The sequence below is a fragment of the Chelon labrosus genome (assembly GCF_963514085.1).
Source record: "Chelon labrosus genome assembly, chromosome: 10".
NCBI lineage: Eukaryota > Metazoa > Chordata > Actinopteri > Mugiliformes > Mugilidae > Chelon > Chelon labrosus.
Window position 1 is genome coordinate 23,642,735 of NC_140360.1, and position 26,240 is coordinate 23,668,974.

Genomic DNA, 26,240 nt, shown 5'->3' on the forward strand with positions numbered 1-26,240 from the left:
GTCGCAAGATGGCTGATGTCGCTTGGAAGTAATGTTCCCCTCTGCAACATGAAGCCGTGAGTGTGGAAGAAAGCGAGGGAGGCACCATCGGGCTTTTATTTTTATTTTCTTTTAGTTACTTTTATTTTATTTCGTCAAACATCCATCTCATTCCGCGTCGTGTCCGCCCCGGACTTGTCTTCGGGAGTTGACGCGTCAAATCACGCCGGGGACCCTGCCAGAAGCTAACAGCTAGCCACAGTTAGCAAATATTAGTAGAGCTAGCCCGTCAGCCAGGCACACTGCTTATTAGTTTGTTTTAATTGATATTCTGACACAGGCGAACCAACAAGTTACCGCTACAAATGTGCTGAAAATCCTCGGAAGTAGTGCAGAATAAATGTCAACATTTTCAGCTGTCAGTTGATAATAACGAATTTCAAGCTGCTCGATTTAACATCATGTCCGCGAACTGGCCATCCAGCCTGTGGGTTGCTAACTAATGCGCAGTATTGCATCTGTTTCATGTCCACTAACCAGCGGGATTGTTATTTTGTAGACATTTCCCAGTAATATCCACCACCTCGCTGCATTTCCGTTACTTGCTGCCAACTACATTTTGGAAGCTGGTTGTGTTAAAGCCAAATTATGGGAGCAGGAAATGTGTTGAACTTTTTCTGGTTGTAGGTAGCTGCACTGGCCTTGCTGGCATCTCACCAAAAATCCACAGGGATGGACACTAAACTGAGCACCCACGACCAAAACTGAGAAATTGGCATTTCGATATCTCCGGATAAGCAACATTAGCAGACACGCGTGCAGATCAGTGCACGGTGACTCGTTTCAGTAGTCTGGGCGACAGATAAGTTGTTTTGCAGGGTTAACTTAACTACAGTTAGTCACTACATCGGAGACCAGTTAGCTTGCCTACAGTGCACAGCTAGCTACTGTCTCGCCCCACAACACATCACAAACACGGCGTACAGAACGTATTCAGACCCCGCTCCCGGCCAGACGCACAGGCTCAACAACACCGTCATGGGAGTGCAGGGTTTCCAAGAGTATCTAGAGAAGCGGTGTCCCGGGGCCGCAGTCCCAGTGGACCTACTAAAGCTTGCCCGTACCGCGGCCCGCCAGCCCCCTCACCATCATCACCCACACCACCACCACCATCACCCCGGGCCCATGCCTCCCCCGCCCCCGCCTGCCAGGATCTTAATCGACGCTGACTCCGGCCTGCAGCGCCTGTACGGCGGCTACCAGACGGACTGGGTGTGCGGAGGCGAGTGGAACGCCATGCTGGGCTACCTGGCTGCCCTGTCACAGGCCTGCCTGTACCAGGGTGGCCTGGAGCTGGTCGTGGTTTTCAACGGCACACTGGGGAAGGAGCGCTGGCCCGAGTGGGCGCGGCGAGCTCAGGGCCAGCGACAGACGGCGCAGCTGATAGTCAACCACGTCGGCAGCAAGGCCACCCCGCCTCCCCGGGCATGGTTCCTGCCCCCGGCCTGCCTCAGCCACTGCGTCCGCCTCGCCATGTTCCGCTTCCGAGTGCGGGTGAGCAAAGTGATCCTAGTTGTGTGAACATGTTTTATTGTGGTCATATAGCGTGCTGTTCATTTTACACTTGCCCTTTCATGCTACACGCCCATTTAGGAGCTTACATCATTCCTCCGTGTTTTAACTCCTTGCAGTTTGTGAGCATTTGCAACAACCAGCTCTAACCACTGAGATCAATCAACCTGGGTCTGCTTGTTTAATGTAGCCCACGAACACAGACCCGATCTGTCAAACAGTGGCTGTTTGTATCCAGCAGAACCAGATGTCTGTTTCTAGCTGTTGCCTGTAGCTGGTGTTCTTTGCTCTCTATAATGTGTTTGGGCTGGTCTGCTGGGAAGAGAAGTCTATGCAGTGCAACAGAGTTTTTTTAGATAAATTAAGCAGCAGCTGCCTCCCAGCCAGTCTGTGCATCCTGAATCTGCAAGAGTTAGAAATGTGTATCATACAGCAGGGCACAGACTAGCCTGTATATTACATAACATGAACTCAGTGAACCTTTACATGCATTGTTGAACAGCTGCTCAGTGGGAAGACTATTTTTAGTCTGAATGGTTTCTGCATATCAGTTGGTTATTGTTTGTGTTTCAAATTAAATAGGTTATTAACACAATAGTAGCAACCAGGCGCTATGTCTACATAATTCTAATAACCTGACAGAGTATATTAAAGCAAATTAAATCTGATTATTGAGCAAAGAATAACTTTTAGTGAATGTGACTTGTAGCATGCTGATATAAATGTGCATAAAGCACTGATTGCCTGACAGAGTTCCTCCTGTCAGTGTTACCGGCTGCTCTGCTTTTTGTCTACCTTTCCATCTGCTTGCATGCTAGTTTAACAAAAACACAATGTCACAGTGTATCCTGAGAGGATACTTGTTAGAATTAAAAAAAAAAATAATCCACCCACATTACACCACAACACAGTCTGCAGCTTCTTGTGTTTGTACAGCATCGTTGCTTACGGTTTCTGTGGTACTTGCTTGTTTTTCCTACTTGTATCAGAGAAGCAGTCATGTTCCTGTAGCTCCAAGTTTTTACCTCTACCTGCTATTCACCTTCACTTCAGTGCGGTTATGGTTTGATGTTCTTCTTAGCCTTGTATGTGTTGCATACCAGTTAAGTTATTGTTTCTTTTAGCTTGTTATTGGTGAATAATACTAGAAGAAGGTTTCACACATTTTCATCCTTGCCATCCCTGTCCTATATTGCATTTAGTCAAAGTCAGAGATTTGATTAGAAGCCCATTAAATAGATTTTTTAACTGAAGTAACTTAGTGTAATTATTTAGATTTCACATTGATTAACTCTGACATTGATTAACAAGAATCCCAAAGCTGTCTTGCACCTCATCAGTGATTTCTGAAGAAATCATGTTGCCATATGTCCAGATATCTGCTTCACTGCACACACAAAAAAAAATAGTACTGCGCTGTTTTTCCACTGATGTATTTTTACAAGTAAACTGTGGTTTATGATTTGTTGTCATTTATCACAGCAAGTATTTTGTTGCACATACAAACTGTCAGCACTACAGATTCATCAGAAACTGAATATATTGCAGTGACGGCTGCCATGGTAGCTGGACATGTTGACCAATGCTAACCTTTTTAAGTGATGAGCATCTGTGGCCCTATAGTTTTTGTGGTGTGTCTTACACCGTTGCCACAAGTTGGACCCCTGTCGGCCGATTCAGTACGTTGATGCGGCTGCAGGATGCATCTGTGAGAGATCTGATTGGCTGTTTAGCGTAGTGAACTTGCGCATGTGAAGAGAAACGGAAGTGACAAAAGTAAATAAAAGTTCAAAGGGCACAAAGAACACCCTTTCATTATCATCATTTATCTAATCTGAACATTCAAATATGCAAATATTTTTACAACAACATCAGAGTGAAAAAAATGTAGACCAGTTGATCAGCATGATGCCAGCTCTGTATGATGGTTTATAGCTCTGCCGAGGTTCCTAGCCACCCAGCTAGTAGTGGCTCTTCTGTGTTTTTCCTTTCGATGAATTCAGACTACTGCTGGCATCAAGAGTTATGTCTTCTCACACAGGTGCAGACGTTATGTGCCAGCTGGCTGTTGGTTACAGTCTTTGCGAAGTGTTCAAGTGCAACTTTTTGGTCCATACACAAGTGATGTCATAGTTGGCCTTCGTTGCCTTTACAGAGAAACAAAACTGTGAAAAGCCACAAATTATAGAACCTGTATCTTGATTTTCATTCTATGTAGTTGGTGATTCATTCATCAGCTAATTGAATAATAAACTAATGGTTGCTACTGTGCGGTTTTTATATGAAATATGAAGTCGAAGGCATTGTTATGTTACAGACTTGTTCAAAGTTTGTTTTTAATGCTCATGAAACTGAATGTGTCCATTCTGCACCTTCAGGTTGTACAGACATTGGAGGACCACCACCAGGAAGTGCTGTCTCTCTATAGGGACTATGGATTTGCCGGCCTAATTGCTCAGGATTCTGAGTTTGCCCTCTGCAATGTACCTGCCTATTTCTCCTCACATGCGCTCAAACTGAGCTGGAATGGCAAGAACCTGACCACACACCAATATCTGCTGTCTGAGGCCGCCAGGCAGCTCGGGCTAAAGACACAGCACCTGCCCTGCTTCGCTGCTCTGCTGGGTGAGGAGGACCACATCTGCATATACGTCCTCGTACACAAATATCAAGCATGTATCCCACATTTCCTTTCATTGCTCTGTTACTAAAAGCTCACGCCCCTACTTTTGAGCGATATTTTTTTGCGCCCTGCTTTCTCTGTTGTTCTTGATCATTGACAAACATTTTGTGTGTTGTAGGAAATCATATTCTGCCTGATGAGGACCTGGCTGCCTTCCACTGGAGCCTGCTGGGACCAGAACACCCACTAGCTTCCCTCAAGGTACCCGATGCTTCCACGTCCAAAGTGATTTGCATACTTCAACTTGCTCTGAGAAAATATTAGCAGTAACTATTTTCCAATTAGTCAAATATTGATCTGAGCTTTTACCTGAGTTTTGAACAGAGCAAGGATTTTGATGTTTTATTATTACACATATTATATTTTAGAAGGAAGCGTGTGTGTTAGTAGAGGTGATTGTAATGAACGATTTAGGGTTGGGCAGGAAAGCTGCTTTAGTTAAAGGGAGAAATAATGCGCCAATTGTTAAATGCACAGATACACCAGAATGAAAAATAAATACACCCTTTTCCATCTTTAAAGCGTATTATTGATCTGCTTTTCTATGCACAGCCTGAAGTAAAAACATCTCTAGATAATCTGTCGATCTGAATGGTTCTTCAAAGCTGATTGAAATCATAACTGTTTACATGAATGCTAAAAAAAAGTTTAGATAAGTGGCTGTGAAGTGTATAGTGGCTCTGCCCGCTATGGAGATTCAGATCTGCCAGACATAGAAGAGGACGCAGAAGACATTTTTTCCCCAACTCAGTTTATTCAAATAGAAGGAGATGAAGGAGTTTCTTTCATCTTTCGAACAACCTGTTGTTTTGCTACCTCCGTGTTTCTGTCCCTTCTGGAAACTCGTCATCTAATATTTACCCCACACAGGGCATATATTGAAAATTCCTTCTGATGAGGCCGGTCTGCTGTAATAGAAGTAGCTACGGGAGGTATTTTAATCTGATTATTAGTGGAATAATAGTGTCCTTGGAAATGCAGTAACTGTCTGGATAATTTGATTTTGAGTCAAAGTCAACTTTGGTACACAAGCTTTCCAACATTTAAATCTCTGTATTGTGTATGAAGGTCTAATATGTGGTGAACACAAAAATATTTGTTTATATGCCAAAGTATAGCACAAGCAACAGATGACAGAATCTGGCATCAAACTCAAATATACCTCATTACGTCCATGTAGCCCCTTGCGCGTTATTTCAACCCTCTCTCTCTCTCTCCATATATATATGTATGTATGTATATATATATATATATATATATATACACACACACACACACACACACACACACACACACATATGAATGCATGACAATCTGTTCTGTTGCTGTCTCAGGTGCGAGCCCATCAGTTGGTGCTGCCGCCCTGTGAGGTGGTGATCAAAGCTGTCTCAGAGTATGTCTCCTCCATCAAAGACCTGGGAAACCTCGATGCCATTGCCAGAGATGTCTTCAAACAGTCACAGGTAGGACTGTGTGGACTGTCTTTTCGCTGGCTATGACTAATTACTTTCAATAAACTGCACATGAAAACCATGTTCACAGAACAATGATCTCTGTTAATGTTTTACCTCATACACCAGGCTTTTGCGGACAGTTAAATAGGTCATTACTGTTGACTCAAGGCCTGAATCAGCATCTGATTACTTCCTCACACATCAGTGCTAAACCATAGGATCACACAGTATCTGATAGAAGTCCATCTGATTACCAGAAGTGATTGATGTTGTGTTGATTACATAAAATTTGTAAAGTTTATATTTGATTTGCTGTGTTTGTTTGTTTGTTTTTTTTGGAACAGAAAAGTCAGATTAGAGTTCAGTGCCGTTTAAGGTGTTGATGTACTTAATGTCTTGTCATTGTTCTATGACATTCATTGGCTCATAAGGTTTTTCCATTGTGGTGGTGTTATATGATCAGTTGAACCACGCTGGCACAGTGCAAGTGTTTTTCCACTGCACCACAGAGCAAGATAAAGTAGTTGAAGCTCTGCTAACCCAGGGGTGAACAGAGAACCTTTTAATGTAACGTCTTTGCCAAAAACTAATCTCTTTGGTTCACCAGTGGAAAGATTTTAATGTGAAGAGCCACAGGAGGAAATGCTGGATTTGTTTAAGTAGTAACCTATCTGTCTATTGCGGGGCAGAACAGGGCTGATAAAAAAAAAAAAAAAGTGTATACTCAGTGGAGCTTAACACCAAATCACAGATATTCAGATAAGTCTTTTTAAGACTTTTTTTCTCTCTGAAGTGTCCCGCACAGAGGATGAGGGTCAACCTTGTTGCTTTGTAGCTACCTTTTACACATTGGCTTGGCTCGTCATGGATTAACTAGAGCAGACCAATCTGGGCTATTGATAAAATCCTGTCAACATTTGTAATATACTAGTTACAAGTAAATTATTCCTGCTCCTCAAATGTGAAAATTTTATTTTATTAGGTCAACTGAATAGCTTTAGGATGCTCAGTTTGATAAAACAAGCAATTTGAGGATTAAGTCATTGATATTAATTGAGCTTTATTGGTTATCACATTGGCAAAAATATAAGTCACCACGTAAACTGATCAAAAGATTCTACAATCATAGATTTTCAAAGACTCCTCTTTGTTGAGGGAACATGAGCTAAACTACTTGCGTCCGAGACTGCTGGATTATTAATAAGATTTGTTCCAATTCCTTCTCAATTTCCTTATTGATTTCTGATTAAATAAAGCCACACTGTTGACCATTTCTTCCTCTACGACATAGTAGTTTTGCAGTGTGCAACTGCAAGAAAAACATGCCTGCAAGAATAAGCTAACTGATTTGCTAAGACACAAACCATTCAAATCGCTCCAACCGCAAATACCCTGATCAGCTACAACATTAAAACCAATGACAAGTGAATTCATAACATTAATCAGCTTGTTAAAGTGCAAAGTTTTGTTGGGAAACCGTTGCTCTTAGCATTCACGAGGACGCATTCGCACTGACACCTAGCACACCTCTTCATGGCAGCATGCACCAATGGTGACAGGCTTGGCTAGCTACCGTGGCAAACAGCAAAAATTTCCCAGGAATGGTTTGAGGAACATGACAAAACATTGAGGCCTAGAAAATCCCCAGATCCCAGTCCAATCGTGCATCTGCAGGATGCGCTGGAACAAGCCTGATCCATGGAGGCCTGATCCTACCACCCAGAGGATCCGCTGCCAATATCCCGTTGTCATACACCACAAGAAACACCCAGAATGACAGGCACCAACAGACAGGGTGTTTTAATATAGGGTTGATTGATCCATTTCATTTGATAGGCTTTTTGGCCAATAAAATAGAAATTTGTGAATATTCCATATTTCTTCCATTGGCAACAAATAATAAAAAGACAATAGGGTGAACTAATCACTGTCTACGTTTCTAAATGTTCATATATCTTACAGCTGAAAGATGAGTAAATTCCCCTCTATAGTATAATGCACATTTGTGACCTTGGGGATTTTTGTCTTCAGTTGTAACCATTATCTTAAAAGCTGAGTGTCAGAGACAGGACAGGAAGTTGTTGATTACTGAGAGACGGACAGACCTTTTCTTAGGATCCTTCATTATTGCCAGCTTAATCCTAGAACAAATCCAAGTATTTTCTGATTTGGAACAAAGACAAAAATGAATCAAGGTAATAGACTCCATCCCAGTGGCTCCTTTAGTTATTACAGGCATTTGTATTCACTCCAAACTAAAGATTCAGAGGAGAGTTGGGAGGCCCGATTGGAAAACACATGTTGACAGTAATCCTGAGTTTCTTCCAAGATCTTGATTTTGTTGGTTTGTGGGAAAGTTCACTAACATATCCCACAGCTAGAACATCCACACTGTTATAATAAGTAGGCAACCTATTGCTTTGTTTCATTCACAGTCTCGTATGGAGGACAAGGTGGAGCGATTCAAGAAAGCTGTGGAGTATTTCTCAGCTGCTTCCAAACCGCGCTCGCCTAACATGGGGCCCTCCTCTTTCATCTGTGAGTCGCAGAGTGCTTAGAAAACAAGTTTTAATCTAATAATTTTTGTCTTTCTGAATATATTTTTACCCTTTTTAATCCTGTTTTTGTGTCTCCGCGCTCAGTACCCGGGTTTGGACCCGGTCCATTTGGGGGACCACCTGGCCACATGGGACCGATGCAGCCTGGAAAGAATCAGGTAGATTCCTGTACATTGTAATCCGTCAGTCTCTTTGATGTCTGGGTGTAATTGTTCTCTGCTCTCTGTAAATCCACATCTAGCAGAGTGGATTAAGTTTTTTGCTCTTTGAAATCCCTTTGTGGCATGTGCTCATTTAAGGGGAAAAAAGTGGCAGAGGGAGGAGGGTTCAGTCCTTTCCATCCCAAATCCTCCCACTAGCCTTGATTGGATGCATCTAGTTTGATCTCAGATAATATAGGACAGTGTTAATTCCCACCCCTGAGATATCTTCTCCCTCCCTCCCCTCACTGTTCTTCTACACTCTCATGCTTCTGCTCTTTTTTCAACCCATTTTCTTTTCATCCATCCCTCCCCTCTCCTCTTGGTCCAATCCAAGTTCCCTCCCCCCCAGGTTCCGGGGTTAAAGCCACCCTATCAGAATGCTCCATACGGACCTGGCCCCGCCCCTCTTTTCCACACCCCGCAGCCGCCATCCCAGGACTGCAACGACTCACTGACCACCAAGATGGGCTTCACTGACTGGTCAGCTCCATATGATTCTACACAGAGTGGAAGTCGATTACCCAATCATCACACCGGCACTCAGTCCGGTCCCTCTCCATCTCCTTCTTCATCATCGGATGGAGATGAACCCAACGACAGCAACGCAAAGTAAAGTCACATTTAAACAATTTAAGCAACGTTTTCACAGTATGTTGGCTGCTTACACTTTACGATGACAGTTCTCAGAAGCATTACCAATAGTGTAGAGAATGTGTTGAATCAAATTTGGGAGTAATTGCTTCTTTTTTGCCCTATTCACATACAAAGTGATTCACTCATCGTCCATTTCTTTGTAGCTGACTGTTGGTCACTAGTTGACGTTCCAGTCTGTGGTTACCTAGGTAACCCTCTTGTATATTTCCCACTCCAAATGTTTGGAGTAAAATGAGCAAAATAACCAAATTTTGTTGAGCGCAACCAGTCATGTGAGAGCGTAGCAAGGTATGGAATGAGAGACTGTGGGCTATAACGAAGATTTTAATAATCGATCTGAGGGTTTTATGAATTGATATCAGGTCTTTCAACTCAAGATGGACTTGATTCGGAAAATCAGTCTTTTTGAACCCAGCCCTAATGTATAGACAGCGCTAGTTCTTCCTTGTTCTAGTTGAAAAGTAAATACCGTCAATAACTCCGCTGCTACATCTTGGTCAGTCACTCTAACTGAAGTTTGGATTAGTTCAACTTGGTACCTGCCCACTTCCTGCCATGCGCATCTCCAGAGTTATTTTTGTCCTATAATTGCTACAACTGCGATTCATGGTCTCTTGTTACCACATCGATACAGAGCTACATAAATTCATGATTGCAATCTCACAAGGCAGCTATAAACATAGTATTATGTAAAGATGTACCGATCAGTAGCAAGAAATCAGTATTGGGCTTCAGCCAAACTTTTGTAGTTTTTTTTATATAAACCATGAACCAAAATCACGTCCCTGTAGCGTCAAAACGTCTTCTTCCTCGTCTGTTTTAATGGTGGTTTGCTCGCGTCAAAGCAGCCAAAAATCTAAGAAAAATAAGAGGAACCAAAATCGCATGACTCGTCAGATGTGTGGAAGTACTTGACTCTGGAAATTGTCAGTCAGACAGCAATTTATAAATTATGGAGTGTGATGTTTTGTGAGGTGGTAGTAAGAGATCGCTAGTCAATACTACCAACTTGATTCAACACCAGAAAATAAACAGAACACGTCGGGTGCACTCGGCGCAGAGGCTGCACTGAAAAAACAACGAGTGCTGCATTTAAGACAAGAAAAAAGTTTCCTTGCGACAGCGTCAGGCAAAAACTATTCCAGAGAGGGTTATAGAGTTAGACCAGCCCATTTCTGAAGTACAGAACACAGGTTTTTCGAAGCAAAGGTAGAAGCTACCGTCTCCTTGCTACATTAGCTTTGACAGGCCTATTTATTGAAGTTGATACAGTCGCATGGTGCAGATGTGACCTAGGATAATATAAGGAAGATAAGAAAAGCCTTTGTGAATCTCCAGGAGAGGACATTTGGGTTAATTAATTAGACCGCGACTCGGATCGGCCAGTACTGAATGTTAAATGATCAATATCAGATCAGGGGGCATATCCATAGTAGTATGGTAATGTTTCCTTATCACTGCCAATGTAATTAATGCAGCATCACAAGGTTAATTACAAAGACAGACAAATTAAATGTCAGTGCTGTTTTCCTTATAATTGACTTCCTGATACAGTTGTTTCTTTATAATTATCTCTCATGTACAACAAAAATAAAATCAGGTCAAGTAACAAAGGGACACTGTGAATAAGTCGTTTTACACAATCTTCCTGTCACTATTTTTCTTTTCTATTCATCCCTGCAATCTTCATGGATATAATATCCTACAAAATAGCATATGTAGAACATGTAAGCAGTGGGAGTTTAACAAGCTCTTATTCTCTGCAGCACAATTTTCATAAATGATGAGATTGATTGGTTTTAAAATCCTCCACTGATGCTGCCTCTGAAAAAGCGCAAAATACATTTCCTTCTTGATGTTGTTACTGTTCAACACATTTTTCCAGCAGTTAAACCACTTCCTGTTGCCACGTTGAAAAATGCTGGAAGCAATATTTATTGAACCCTTACGCACTCACTGAGTCAGCAGTGTTACTGTGTGTGTCTGAAAACTACCCTGCCCAATGTCTTGTCCTTCCAACCTGTTTGGCTACTTTAGCATAAAGGCAAACAAGACTGAGCAAGCCCAGTGACGTCTATGTTTCTCTCCATAATCTCTCTCCACAAGTTCTGAAGTTTATACTTATTAATTTAGGTTTATTAATGTCGGTAATGTGATGATAGTGGATATCAGATGATTTACTGCTGGACCACATAGTGATATACAGTAAATCATGTAATATATCAAAATATTTTCTGGCTTGGAAAGTTAGGTAAGAGCCATTTCTGGATATGAATGAATGCAACCAGTAATATCAATTGAGGAACAAATGGCTCACCTCCCAAACCTGAAGTATGGACGATGAAAGCTTTATGTAAAAGAAATGGATCAAAACATAGTCAGAGAGCCGACACAAACCAATTATTCTACTCATAATACCTTTCGTAAATAGCTTTTATCAAAGCTGGCTTGCTGAATAAATTGATGAATGTATAGTCACCCTAAATATTTTATATTACCACTGCCTGGAACTACAGATTTATTCATTGTAGAAGGCAAAGCTTTTAAAAATAATGGATGGCTCGGTGAACCTGTCCATTTATATGGAAGAGCATGGCTCAAATTATAATGTGTACATGAAACATTATTGAGCGCGATACACAACATATTTGGAAATTAAGACCTGAAATGTTTTATAAAACAACCAAGAACCCGACCAGTACTGCATGACATAGAGAAACTGTCTCTTTCCCAATGAAATTATAATTTGACTTGTTGTTGTAGTATTGTCATATCATCCAGCACCCACAGCATCTCTGCATCACAGACACTTGTTGACTGACTGGCTTTTGTTCAACAAGCTTACTATGTAAAGTAGCTCAGCTGCAGCTTAGAGACTCAAGGATTACAGATACTGAGGAGGATGGAGTAGCAGAGCAAATCAAGTGCAGATTTAAACAAATGATTTTGGAGTTTTTTCCTCCTCTTGCATTTTGTTGGATTTAGAAAAATTAACTGACGTGTACTTAAGATAAAATGCACATTTATTGTTTATTGACTTGTTGAAAGTAATGTCCCCTGCTACACAAACATTAAACACAAGACAGTGATGCACTGGATAACTTTATGCTCGTTCCTTAACTATTTTGTTTACTAATCTCATTATATTCTCATTATATTTTGAGGACAGGGAGAAAAAAAATGTTTGGCTTGCTAACTTGTTTGTGTGTCTTTAAAACAATCCCAATCTTGTGCGACACTAAGCCTACGACGCAGTGATGGTGACTTCGCAAGTAGTGTTGGGGGGCTAATTGCTTATAAAAGAAGACACAATTAAAAACAGACAATCAGTTTGCTGACTGTGTGATATAATACGAGTTAAAAAGTGTAAACTTATTCTGAAAATGGTCCCTATACTTGCCAGCTTATGTTAAGTGTAAGGGATCGGGACTTTGGGCAAGTCAGTGTTAGTGGCACATACTACTGCCGGATTGGAAAGATGTAACAGTTAAATTCTGACAGAATATGGTTATGTCAGATAATGTAAGGTCATCCCTGTTAGACGGTACAAATATTCTTTGTAGAGTTTTACAGAAACAAAGTACCAAGCAGGTTGCTGGCTTACAGGTTATTGTGGTTGTAATTTTCCGTAGCAGACAGGAGTTTAAAAATGTTAACAGGTAGACAACAAAAGAGGAGAATGTCACCAATGGCAGCCTTTTTTTTTAAATTTCCCACAAAAGTTCTCGTAGATTTTGTGTAGGATCTGTAGTTCTATATCATTGTTGCCAAAACTGTGTCTCACCTATTGTTTCTTTTTTCCGTAACCTCACGGACACAAGATTCATTCCAGGATGACTAATCGCTCCTATAAACCCTCTCTCCTCAGCCATTTGACAGACAAGCCCTCTCGGTGGGAGGATCCTGCTGGAAGAGGGGGCTCAGCTTCTGGAGACGGTTCCCAAGGCAACGGGAGCGGGTCAAACATTCCGTCACTGTTGTCTATGGCGACGCGGAGTCACATGGACATAACCACACCCCCCCTGCCTCAGGTGAGCTGCAAAATCTAAAGATATTATGTCAAAATGACACAGTACAGGTAAAGTGGGTTCTGGAGAGTCACCGTGTTTCCATTCGTTTTTCTTTCCATTTTAGGTCAGTGCTGAGGTTCTTCGTGTAGCTGAACACAGACACAGAAGAGGACTGATGTACCCCCAGATTTACCACATATTGACCAAGGTAAACGGTTTGTCTCACATTGAGGGTTTAACATATTGGCCGGAATGCAGGATGATCTGGTTTTGACTTCTTGAGCTTTTGAAACGCAGATAAAACCAGAGACGATTTTAATCCAAGGACGAGGGAACCGTTATCACTGAGTCATTTACTCAGACTAATTGACTTTTCGAGCTTGTCACCTGTGACAGCTTTAATTCTTGGCGTTTTGATGCTGAGACATGCTGTGCAATAGTTTCCATTATTCCTGAAGGTATTCCACTATCACCTGACTTGAGAAACACTGCAGGTTAAACATGACCAACCCTGAAGGACTCCCAGTGTATACGTACTGGTCCTCTCCCCTTTCTGAAACAATAGATGATTTTATGAACATGCTCTTGTCTTATCCTCAAATATAAAACACTTCTGCAACCCTAATTTCAGTAAAGAAATATTGTTTTATATTTGGATTAACATTGTTTTTATTTCTCAGTCATCTCTGACCTTGTGTCTTCCATCCTCGCAAGGCCTAAGTCATCTTTATTTAAACAGAGGTTATAAAATCAGTGAGACAGATGGATATAGATATCAACTTCTTCAGATTTCATAATTCTGGTCTCCTTATCTTACCTCATCTCTTTACTCACCCCTCAGGGAGAGATGAAGATGCCAGTGTGTATAGAGGACGAGTGTAACTCTGAACTGCCTCCTGCATCTCTGCTGTTCCGTGCTGCCAGACAGTATGCCTATGGCGTCCTCTTCAGCCTGGCGGAAACACACCGCCGCCTGGAGAGGCTTGCTCTCCGCAAGAGGGCTCCTCTGGAAGGTGAGTAGATGGACGGACAAACTAATCATTGTCTTCGAGAAACCAATATATCAGTGCAGAATGTTTTAAATTTTAAATTCAATTTATTTATTTTTTAATAGAAACAATAGTTCTTTTTCAGTTTAACATAATGAAATAAAAATACAGAAGTAGAAAAACATTAAAGACTCATTTAACGTGGCCTCACATTGAGTCTGTGTTGAATGATTTGTCTGTTTGATTCTGATACCCTGGGGAGTCTCTAAAAACCTAATACAAGCTGTAAATACATCAGAAAGATGGAAAAAAAAAAAGTTCAGTCTTGTTTGCACAATCAAGCAGAACAGAAAAGCTGCAAATCTTTAAATGTGAGAGGCTTAAATTGTATGTATATTTGTGAAATTCTATAAATCGTTAAGCAATTATTAGAGAACTTTTGTCCTTTAATTAATAGGGTATTTCTGTCAGTCTGAACAGTAAAAGGTAGGTATATAATAGTATCATATGTCACGTTTTTAGAAAGCTTTTAGACCAGCTCTGTAGCTGACAGTGAGAAAGATATGTGAGCAAATAGGTTGATGTCACTCTGTGCAAAAGAATCTTTTTTTCTTTATTTTCATTGAGTTATGGTGTTTTAATTTTTACCTCTACATGTCTAACATCTGTTAATGCTTGAAGATGTACCAGAAGCAAACATAAAGCGTGTCCTGATGCCTCAGCACCTCCACTGAATATTAATCCGCTATTGAATTTTTGATGTTGGAAACAGGCCACAACTCCAGTGAAATCTTACGTGAAAAAGATCTGTCCCCTGGGTGGGGGGGCATGACAGGAAATAATTGAGAACCACTGCTGTAGCATATATTTCTGGCCTTTCTCTTCTAATAGGAAGTGGATTGTAGTGCTATATATCTGCTGTCTTGTCACAAAACTGGTGGATTAGGTCAACAGTTTTCAGCTGCTCTTCTGCTCCTAGGTATTTCCTATAAAACTAATTTTTAATTTCACACTGAAATACCTAAAGGTGGTGTCACAGTGGTACAGTGGTTAGCGAGAAGGGTTTGAACCGGCCGACTGGGGCAATTCTGTGTGGAGTTTGCATTGTTCTTGTGCTTTTTATTTTTCTTCTTTGTCTTCCTCCCACAGTCCAGACATGTTTGTTAGGTTAATTGGTGATTCTAAATTGACCGAAAGTGTTAATGTGATACTCACGTGATACCATTCAGTCAGTCAAGTCTGTACATTGGATTCCAGGCGGTAAATATTGTGTAGACCGAAAGAAGAGAGACACAGAGGCAAGTCACACATGAAAAGACGGTAGAAGGAAAAAGAAAGATAGCAATACTTGTAGAAAAAAGGGAGATAAACAGACGACTGAGATGGAGAAAAGGAGAAAGGGAAAACGTGAGAAAGAGTCTTCAATTGTTAAGTATTGAGAGTTATTATTTGTAAAATTGGTTGAGAATGTTGAATCAAGGTGTGAAACAGAAAAGGGGAAAGTGAAGCTTCTCCTCCCTTTATTTTTCTGAATTTAAGCACTTTATTTGACCATTCACAACTTTCACATTTATTCATTTCCTCTTATTTTGAAATGCAGCTCACTTTTATTCAGTTAATGGAAGAACATTATACATATCTGCAGTCATACATATATGTTACGTGACAATAAATATTGTTGAAAAGCTTTTGAATTGCACTGAATTAATTTGATTTGACAAGTCAGGAATTGATTACATGCAGACTACTAGGCTACATTAGATAGATTTCAAACTAAATAGTTAGTCATTTTAATCTTCCAGACTTTTGCTTACCTAAAGATACTGATAACACTTACACGTGTATTCTTCAGGACTCTAGTGTTGGCAGTGTGTCCTGCACTTTGCCGCTAGTTGGACGCCTGTCAATGGTTTTTCCAGCAGATTCAGTTTGTTAAATATGCAGCAAAACGAGTCGGTCAGAGAAATCGATCTGATTGGCTGATCAACTTAGGAAACAAATTAATGAATTAAACACAACAAAGCTTAAAGAGCACACCGATGGTTCTTCTCCCTTTTCATTTTCATATCAATTGAACATTAAAATTCACAAATATTTTCACACCAACACAATCACCCAGAAGTAATAAACTGTAGACCAACTGAACAGCGTGATTCAGGAGAGGCCTGCTCTGTATGACTATTTGGTTTGTTGCTCTTTCTAGCTACCTAGCCTCCCAGCTAATAGTAACTCTTTCCCTTTTGAATACAGATTACTGCCACCTGCTGGTATGAAATCTTGTTTCTCACTTGGGCACAAAGAGTATGTGCCAGCTTGCCTCTTGCTGTAGCCTTTGTGGTTTGTTCAAGTGCAACTTGAAGTGACGTCGCAGTCGACTTTTGTTGGCAGTAGTTCTTGGGCATAAGTTTGGTGTGTCTGGGCCTTTACATTTGTGTATCACTGCCAACAGCCAATCAGAAGTGTTTTTGTTATCCATTATATGGTGGTTAGAGATTATATATATATATATATATATATATATACACACACACACACACACACACAAGAAAGGTATATTTAAAGTTTAGTGCATCTCCGTGAAACACCTCCCTTTTCTGTCTCACAGTTCCTCCAGTCATAGTCAAAGAGTGGAGCAGTGGCAAGGCCAAGTCAGCCCTGACACCAGAGCTGGTTCCAGCTCTGTGTTTCCGGGAATGGACCTGCCCCAACCTGCGGCGGCTGTGGTTGGGTCGTGCCAGCGAGGACCGCTCCAGGAGAACCAGGGCCTTCCTGGCCTGCCTACGCTCCGACTGCCCAGCCCTACTCAACCCAGCACAGGTCCCACAGCATCTGCTGCTCATGTGCTGCGTGCTCAGGTATCAGTATACTTTGCACCACTTACCATTTACTGTATTATTTGTATTTTTGTGGTTATGACAGTTGTGACAGCATTGCAGCTAGGCTACTGTTGACATCTAGGAGCCACTGAGCTTAAGAGTTAACGATCGGGTAACTGAGTGCAGGATATGCAAAGGTACATTGATCAATATTTTCCTGTGGAGACATGGATTACCATCTTGTAATGCAACAAGATTATTCACATTTTTCTGTCATTAATATGAAAAATTATGATGAAATGTCAATAGGCATTTTTCATAATAGACATCTCTGTGTTAATAGCTTGTTTTCAATAAACTGCACCTCTGAAGTCAGCGCTTTGCTCCTTCCCTTTCAGGTATATGATGCAGTGGCCTGGGGGAAGGATCCTCCAGAGACATGAGCTCGATGCCTTCCTGGCCCAAGCTGTTTCTAGCCAGCTATATGAACCCGACCAGCTACAAGAGCTCAAGGTGAGCTCTGTCACTGTGGAATAATTATTAATGAGAGGTGTTTCTGCGCGTCATCTCTGTATCTCTAGTTTCCTTGTTTTGTGTACAAGATAGTACGAGTTGCTTTCACGTCAGACAGTTTGTCTGTTTCATTTGAACCATTTTCCTGTTAACTTCAGGAACTCTCTGCACTATGTGTGATGTGTGTGCCCACATACCATGTGTTGAAGACCTCATAATTCACAGCTCTTCTGTGCTGCCACTTCCTCCATCTTCTTGGCTTCCTTTATAAATGCTTCCATATTTCATTTGTGTGTTGACTGTCAGGTGGAGAAGGTGGATGCCCGTGGCGTGCAACTGGCTGCCCTCTTTATGGCTGGTGTTGACACAGCGCTGTTCATCAATGATGTCTGCGGCCAGCCGTTACCGTGGGAACACTGCTGCCCCTGGGGCTTCTTTGACGGCAAACTGTTCCAGAGCAAACTGGCCCGGGCCGCTCGTGACCGGGCTGCCCTGCTCGACATGTGTGAGGGGCAGGTATGAAACTCAAAGGATGACTGTTTTTTTGCAAGTACAAAAAGAAAACACTGTAAGGAAATAGCTGAAGATGGAATGAAGTTTTCATTAAAAATACATCTCTAAGGGTACAATACCAGCACGGTAGATTTGTCACCGTTGGCTAAACCACTACTTGTCAACGGTTGTCACTTGGCGTGATGTTAAAGTAGCCGTTAAAACAACAATGTGTAAAATTAGTTCAAGATGTTTAAAGCATGCAGCGGACAAAGTAGAACCTTTACTGACTTGATTCCCCATCAGTCCATTTAAGTCGTTTCAAATTCTGCTGCCTGTTTTGTAACCTTAAGTAGTGTAGAGGCAGAGAGCACTGCGCTGGATATTCATTTATCCAGTGTGATGTTCAGATTATTAATGTGTTTGTGGGAGATCTGCCCTGCTCACACTGAGAATAGGAAAACAGTTTGTATGTTTGAGCAGATAGAAATGGTTTTACAACAGTCTTGTTCACAGTGTTTGATAAATCATTAAACTACTTTTAATGAGGTCAAGATTGAAATTAATTAAATTCATTCAAGTGACCTTATCAGTGAGTAGAGCACAAGATGGATTTTTTTTCATGTTTAATTCAGACATTTTCAATTGTCATCAGAAAAATCCTGTTAACAATAAGCATTTAAAGGCTTACTTTAAGGAATAGTAGTAGTATTGAAAGTAAAAAACCAAATATGTTCAGTGTTAGTAACCCTCGTACCTCAAAGACTCACAGCCGTCTTTCTGCTCTGCAGGAGGAGCTGGTGTCCAAGGTCGAGAAGATGCGTCAGGCGATCCTCGAGGGCATCAACCTGTCCCGCCCTCCTCCTCCTCCCCCTCCTCTCCCACCTCCAGCCTTCCTCCCCCCTGCCATGGTGCCCCCTTTCTACCCCATGCCTCCTCTCTACCCACCTCGCCCCATGGGCGGCATGCCTCCTCATCATCACCCTCATCATCCACATCACCCCGCTCAGCACAGACCCAGAGCCTTCCCAGGTACAGATGCTTTGTTTCTATTTTCTCTGCAAAAGAAGATGACAAACCTTTCAAATTTGTAAATTTTGTCTGGCTCTTTGGTGAGAAAACGTCATAATCAAAGGAATCAGATTGGATACATAAAAATCATAATTGTAGACTATTCTCCCATAATTCAAAGCAGCAGAAAATGGAGAATCTCCTGAAACTACTGGTAGATAATTATGAATTGGCTCCACGAACAATTATTTTTTTTTGTAATAATTCACTTTTTATTGTCCCTTTAAATTCTCTTATATAACTATTCTATTTCTATTGTCTTTACATGGCAAGCTTGGCACCTTTCAACTACAAGATAAATCAAAGAGCTTTATATAAGACACAAATGACATTCAGGCTATATTCAAAAGAAGCACGAGACGCTATAAAAACATACATAAAGGGCAGAAACGGCAAATCAGATGTCACTTGGGATGTTTCATGATTACTGGTGTTTTTCAAACTATCAGTAAGTTTGGAGGTTTAGTCTAGCCTACTCCTTGAAGCTTGTGTTGCCTTCCCGTCCCTTTTCAGGGGATGAAGCAGTGGGCAGCTTTTGTTTGCGTTGAGGTGTCCACAGACAGCTCATGCCACTGTGTTGGGACACGGCTGTAGTTTATTAGTTTATATGACTTTCCAATCTTTTATTTTCCTCCAGGCATTCAGTCCATCCCCCCTCAGGGAGGAAAACTGGAGATAGCTGGCATGGTGGTTGGCCAGTGGGCTGGGAACAAGCCAATCCGTGGAAGAGGGGGTTTCAACATGCAGGTGGTGTCAGTGGGAGCAGGGAAAGGGTGAGTACAACGATGAACCCATTCGTCCTGTTATAATTTTTCAGGCAAAATTAAGGATATATTTTACGTATCAAAGTCTTTACAGGTTTCCGTTAGGACTGCTTGATAAAGTCAAATAAGATACTTTGTGGCTGCAGCTCTGTGCTTGAGGCTCTGACCGGTTGTTGGTCTGACAATATTATAGAAGTACATTTCTCAGTGGAGTACTCTTTTAACTGTCTTCATGTTTTTCATTACAGGAGGGGTAAAGAGATTCCAGCAAAAGTCAGGGGAGGGAAAAAGACGACCGCCAACAGAACACAGGTGTGATACCACCAGCAGGCCAAACCTGTCGGTCTGCAGCATGTAGCGTTATTTAGCAAAAATCAGACAAGGACATCAGAGCTTTAATTTCTTCATCTGTTAGATTCCTACATGCTTTCTCATGCCACCTGTTGTTCTGCCTCCCCTCAGACGTCACCCCCCCCATCCAGCAGTCCCCCAAAGCCCTCAGAGGAGGTGGGCTCAACGCCAGAAGTTGCAACGCAGCAGCTGAACGGCAGCTCAGCAGCCTCCGCCATCGGCCAGCCTTTGGAGTTGGCCCCCCTGGCCCAGCCAATCCCGTGTGCCTTAGCCAGCAGAGACAACCAATCAGAGGGGGTGGAAGTGGAGGCCCCCTGTTGCCTTGACGACTGCCCGTCAGACGGAGCGCTACAGAAGGAGGAGTGATGGCGTCCTTCCTTGGATGCACTACTCTAAGAAAGTTATCTGTGTTCGACTGCCTTTCCCTGTTTTTGTAGCCCTGTCCGCTAGCTGTGCACATTATCACATGGAGCAGGAAGTGAAGCGAGGCCCATCGTCTCCTCTGCTGCTCCACGTGATAGACTGAAGCAGCTAGCTGTTGCTCCCTTTTTAGTTTTCTCATGTGGTTTTACATTGTTTTATTAAGAGAGGTCTTCTCCATGAGTCTGTAAGCGCCCCATCCCTCGAAATTCCTCAATGCCTCCCTCCTGCACTCAGAGCAAAATAAGCTTGAAGCCCCGCCCCCCATTGCGACCAATCACTTAAATGAGCCCCCTCCCCTTTAATAGGGGTATCTGTACAGTTTAAGTTTCTTATGTTTTCATGGTCCCATTGTTTGAATCTCTGCACACAGATGTTAAGCTTGCGGTTACGGTGACAGATTGGATGTGGTTTCCATGGTTACAGCAGTTAGGACTGGTCGCCATGGTCGGTAGTTGTGTATTCATGTGGTGTGTTGCCATAGCCATCTCGTGAGAGGTTTGTCGTACATGAGTTTAGAGGGATGTTCAGAGTTTGACTCTGGATATGTGGGAAAGTGATGTACCATTCTTCTGTGCAGTGACCCTCGCCCCCACATCATACTCTGCAAGCAATGCTAAACACACAGTGTTAGCGTGCATGCTAACAACAAACCCCTTTATAGATTGATTGGTTATCTATCACTGGAGCACTTCTGTACCACCATGGTAATAGTGTGCTATCTTACTTTGACCGATGTAGCATAGTCTAGTGCTTAGCTGTGCTAGGAGACCCCAGGAATTTATGCACCTTAAGCCCCTAAAGTATGCAAGATTTTCCCCTGCTCCTCAAAAAAAAGTGCATTATTATATTCTTGTCCCACCCCCTTGTCCCTTTCTCCCAAAGCTTTGATTGTATTACCCCCAACAGAAGCACTTATGGTTGTATTTAAATATAATGAATTTGAAACGAGCCCCTATAAAGTTGAATTGACGCTCTGTGAAGGGTGTCCCCTGCGCTAAGGAAATCATTATTATGTATAACTACATTTAAAGGTAGAGATCTATTTGAGAGACGTCAGAATGTGAACAGAGTGGTTTCAGACAAAGAAGCACTTTGTTTTAAAAATATTAAACCACACTGGACAGTCCTCTACCAGGTGACAAAGAAATGAAAAACTCTGAGGCACCTTCTTGAGTTAAGGCCAAAAAGAAAAGAATAATGCTGCCCATGAGAAGATGGAAGTGAATGGTGAGAGTTTGGGTAACTGCTGCCACGCAGAGTTCCCTTAAGACTGGCCTCACACATTCAGTCAAGAACTTTGCAATGAAGCGAAAAGGAGTTTTGATTGTCCATATCAAGGACTCCTAGGAATCATTTCAGATTTCTAAAAAGTTATTTCCAAAGTGTATTTTATTAAGGCTTGCCTTTTGAGGCAGCCAGAGATATAAAAAAGGGGTGTGGCAGCAAAGCCTCTAAGATCCCTCCACCCTCAAGTGGTGTTTGAGCAACTGTTGTCATTATGATAGCCCAACACTGAGAGCTGCTGCCCGGCAGAGCTCTGGTGTGTCACTTTAGACCAGCAGGAAGCACTTCCCTGCCCTGAAGTTACGTCTGCCAGACACGGCAGAGACTTTATAGGCTGGATCACATGTCACATGACAAAGGAGAGGGAGGCCTCACAGCGGACCTGAGAGTGCCGCTTCACAATCTGAGACTTCTAAGATACTGAAATGTTTTATTGGAGCACTTATGTTTGTAGAGAATGAAATGTGTCCCCCACAGTATGTCTCATCTGACAACGGAAATACAAGTATGTACTTTTTACCGATTACTGGTAGCACAACTGCAAATGGAAAAGCAGTAGACTGACAGATACTGCCTGAGAGATGCTGGCCACGAACACTTTAATCTCTATAAACTTACTGAGAGAAGCTGAAATTAACTCATTACGTGGAAAAAAAGGCAAGTCAACAAGAAGCACCTTATTTTCTTACTATGTTGAAGACTTGTGCTCGCTCGTGTGCCACAAAATTGACATGGAACAAGTTCTTATGAAATGCCGTGTTGAAGGAAAAAAAACCCTGACTATATATGTAAGTGTTAATGTAGTCTCGTCAGACATCCCCTCTGTTATGAACTCAACCATTACAGTGACACGCTGACAGTTGACCCGGCCGTGAGTGTAGGCCTACGCTCATCATCACAGGGCTGGGCCACGCCGCCGTCTCTTACACCAACACCAAATGAAATCAGAGGTCTCGGACTTGTTAGCCATTATTGGTAGGGATTAAGCATACGAGTGCTGTAGGTGTTTATAGGTAAAGAGTAGGTAACAGCGTCGGGGCTTAACACAGAACTGTAAAACACAGACACCAAGACTAGGCTAGAGAATATAGCTCCACTGGCCGAAATACTAAGTCTAGAATTACTAGGAGTCATATACTTAACTGCTTTCAACTTTTGACATTAGTACAAATATGTGTATCGCAGCAGTACATTGTTAGAAGATGGCTTTTCTGCGGCGAGCCAGAGTGTGATCTGGTATACGATGCCCTCTCTTGATTCGCTCGCCAGATAACAGTTACACACACACACAACATACACAACATACATAACATACACGACAGACAGACAGACAGACAGGTATCAGTTGCATTTGTTACCAGCAGCATTCTCTCTGCTTTTGTGCTGAAGTGATTTTGTGCAGTTTCAGTTCCCAGTCGAGTGGTCGTCAGTTCATCAGAGATCATTTTGGTAACACATTCTACTGACTCAGAAGTCCCACACTCACAAAGTTCGCATGGATGGGTTAGAAACTCACGTCAGAAGTGTCACGGAAAACAACCATCCATTCACACAGCATATTAACACAGACACACACACACAGACACACACACACAGTTACATAGATGTTAAATCCTGAGTTACACAGTAGCTAGTATGGGAAAAAAAGTCAACACATCACATGATGTAGTGTCCCTCTTTTGTCCTTGTCTGTTTTAGTTTGATAGGTATTTGATCAGTGATTTTTATGCTTGTTATCCTAACCCTGCCCTGCTACGACACTTTTTCTCGCCCCCACAGCACCCCCCTCCCCCATTCACTCACTTCTTTTCTCCGCCCTCAAATCTTCCTTGTAGAGCACATGCATCCACTCATACAAACAAAAACACACACACCAAACATGCCCACTGATGCTGGTGGTTAAAAGCAGCCACACACAAACACAGATATTGTACACACAGGTTAACACCCCCCCCCCCCTCCTTGAATTTCAGTTTTCTTTCACCTCCCTCTCTGCCTCTCCGTTAGCCGTTAGGACCGTTTCTATTGGCCGTTTTTTCTCTTTTCTCTTTGGGCTGCCCCGCCCCTTAATCAAACCCAACTAACAGTAAAGGTTATATTAACGTTGATAATCAGTTTCTGTATGTATCTAGCCAGAGTGGAAAAAAAATCAGAAAAAAAAAATCAAAACTGTTTTATTAAATTGTGCAAATGTGTTTTTCTTACTATTTTTAATGTTATTACATCTTCTAATCTAATCCTTCTTCCATTGCTTCAGTTAGTACTGAAATACGCTTAGCCAACCTAGAGATTTGAACTGTAACGATTTGCCATTTTCCTTACCTGTATTTTATATGGCATCTTTAGACCACTTCACCGTTTATTATGTACGTAAGTAAACATCGCCCATTTTTACGGATTGAAAATCGACGTCTGCACTATGTTTGACTCTCATAATATCCCTGATAACGATTTTTACTCTCTTATCAATTGAAGCTGAACTCTGCGCCCTTGCACAAAGCAGCGAAACATCTCTCGTAAACAACTGAGAACCAAAGTACACCTAGCATCCCCCTCTACTCCCGATAATCCCCCCCGTAGTTTCTTCCCAAGGACCCACCCGACATCGACGGTTTGCCCTCCCCACCCCCCCAGATGAAAACGTTTTCTGATGAGTATGATTATATATAATGACATTACAGCACGTGTGAGTCTGTGAGGTGTTTTACACTGTGGTTGTCGTGGAGACCCAGACAGACAGTGGGACAGCAAGTGAGCAGGCAGGTTTGGACGTTTGTGGCCAAGAACGGCAGATAGTTGGTGTGTGTGTAGGCATTGTGGGTAAATCCACTTGTTCAGTTCTTAGACTGCGTGATTTGCTGCATTCTCTCACATCAGATCTACACTAATACACAGAAAGGAATGATGCCTGAAAGCTTTCAGTCATGCTGGGGTTTTGGCGCCCTCTTTTGCATTATTCTTACATGTAAACGTTCGCTCTCTCAAGCCTGCCTTTAACTCCCCAGACTCCCCAACTGAGTCTTGTCATGCTGTAAGTGGGCACGGAGGCTTTTGAAAGAGGCTGAACTTTCCTCAAAAGTCAAAGCTGAGATTGATCCACCCTCCAGGAGACTTCATACAACACATGAATATCAGGCAGGAAATAATGGACCTGAAGGAACTGGTTAAAGACCAAGAAAAAGATGAAAACAATTAGTCAGAATAAGATTCTGAATTGAAAATGGTAGAATATCTTTTCAAGCTTTGGTTCCAGCTTTTCTGCCGTCACTTGGTAGAAAAGACAATTTTATTCATTTGACATTCACTGGTTCCAACTGCTCAAATGTGAACTTTTAGATGATCTATGAAATGTTTTGGCTGTTTGTTGAATAAGAAAACCTATTTGAATTAGACTGCAGGAAAAATGATAAATACTTCCTGATACCTTTCATAAAAAACACAAATGTTGCAGCCCTGATTACTTAATCAGAAATCAGAAAGACAGGAGAGAAGGTGTCAAAGATGTCACTTTGAACCTTTTGACATTTTGCACACCAGTTATCGCTAACAAATTACAACATTTATCATCTATACAAATTCCATTTCCACTGTCTGCTGTAAGTCAAGGTGAAGGAGAAGTGGTCAGTAATCTCAGCTGAAACTTTGAATAAAATTCACTCTCTCTGTTACTGATGAAATAAAAAGAGTTGTCATTAAGCCGGTTAAAAGCATCCCGCCTCTCTGCCTACAAAAATGGGAGCATCTCTGAAGAGCTCGACAATGTGAAGAGAACCAAAAGTCCCAGAACAGATGTGTACTAAGTAGTATTGTCGAAGTGAAACAGTATTAATGTCATCGTAAGAATGTGGAAAGGAGTCATCAGTTGTGTTGTACCTGTCCTGATTTATTTGCAGGATTTTGTCCAGTTTGAACAAAGGTCCCTTATTTCTGTCTGTCTCTCTCTACACTGCCACTCCCCCCCTCAGCAGCCCCCCAAGCTCCAGTATAACCCCACCACCACCACGACCTCCACCCCTGATGTGGCTGAGTCCCAGTAAAGTCAATCCTCAGCAACATGTGTCCTGATGCATCAGCACCCAAAACTACCTGTGCAGCGAAAAAAAGGGTTAAAAATCTATCCATAATATTATTGTTATAGAAATATTATCATCATCATTATTGCTGTTATAATTATGGTTGGTATAATTTGTCATCATTGTTAGCATTATGGAAGCACCAGACGGTTTGTGGAAAGGTGAGAAAAGAAAGCATTTTTTTTTTTTTTTTTTTTTTAATTGTCTGGCTGTTGGTGGTCTGATCTCACAGAGGGAGGGGAGGAAAGGTTCAGAAAGAGACAAAAGATGGCAGTCATGTTTGTACTGGTTGGGAAATGACTTACAGTGCTGAAATAAAATTTATTCTTTTAGTAAAAAAAAAGTACAAAA

The 26,240-nt window shown here is 41.8% G+C and overlaps 1 protein-coding gene across 1 annotated transcript; it reads left to right on the forward strand.

The window, feature by feature from the left end:
• fam120c (family with sequence similarity 120 member C) lies at positions 1 to 26,240 on the forward strand. Its single transcript, XM_084553935.1, has 17 exons — positions 1 to 1,533; positions 3,930 to 4,176; positions 4,353 to 4,435; positions 5,569 to 5,697; positions 8,124 to 8,226; positions 8,331 to 8,404; positions 8,784 to 9,058; positions 12,972 to 13,134; positions 13,238 to 13,321; positions 13,955 to 14,126; positions 16,708 to 16,957; positions 17,317 to 17,431; positions 17,738 to 17,947; positions 18,715 to 18,955; positions 19,632 to 19,767; positions 20,007 to 20,070; positions 20,221 to 26,240. The coding sequence occupies exons 1-17, from the start codon at positions 1,018 to 1,020 to the stop codon at positions 20,473 to 20,475; spliced, it is 3,117 nt and encodes a 1,038-aa protein (XP_084410061.1). The 5' UTR covers positions 1 to 1,017; the 3' UTR covers positions 20,476 to 26,240.

Excerpts from the sequence above, each read along its gene's own strand:
- fam120c (XM_084553935.1), top strand. The coding sequence starts at position 1,018 with ATGGGAGTGCAGGGTTTCCAAGAGTATCTAGAGAAGCGGTGTCCCGGG. Across the intron at positions 5,698-8,123 it reads ATGTCTTCAAACAGTCACAG|TCTCGTATGGAGGACAAGGT; the intron begins GTAGGACTGTGT and ends TTTCATTCACAG. Across the intron at positions 9,059-12,971 it reads CCCAACGACAGCAACGCAAA|CCATTTGACAGACAAGCCCT; the intron begins GTAAAGTCACAT and ends CTCTCTCCTCAG.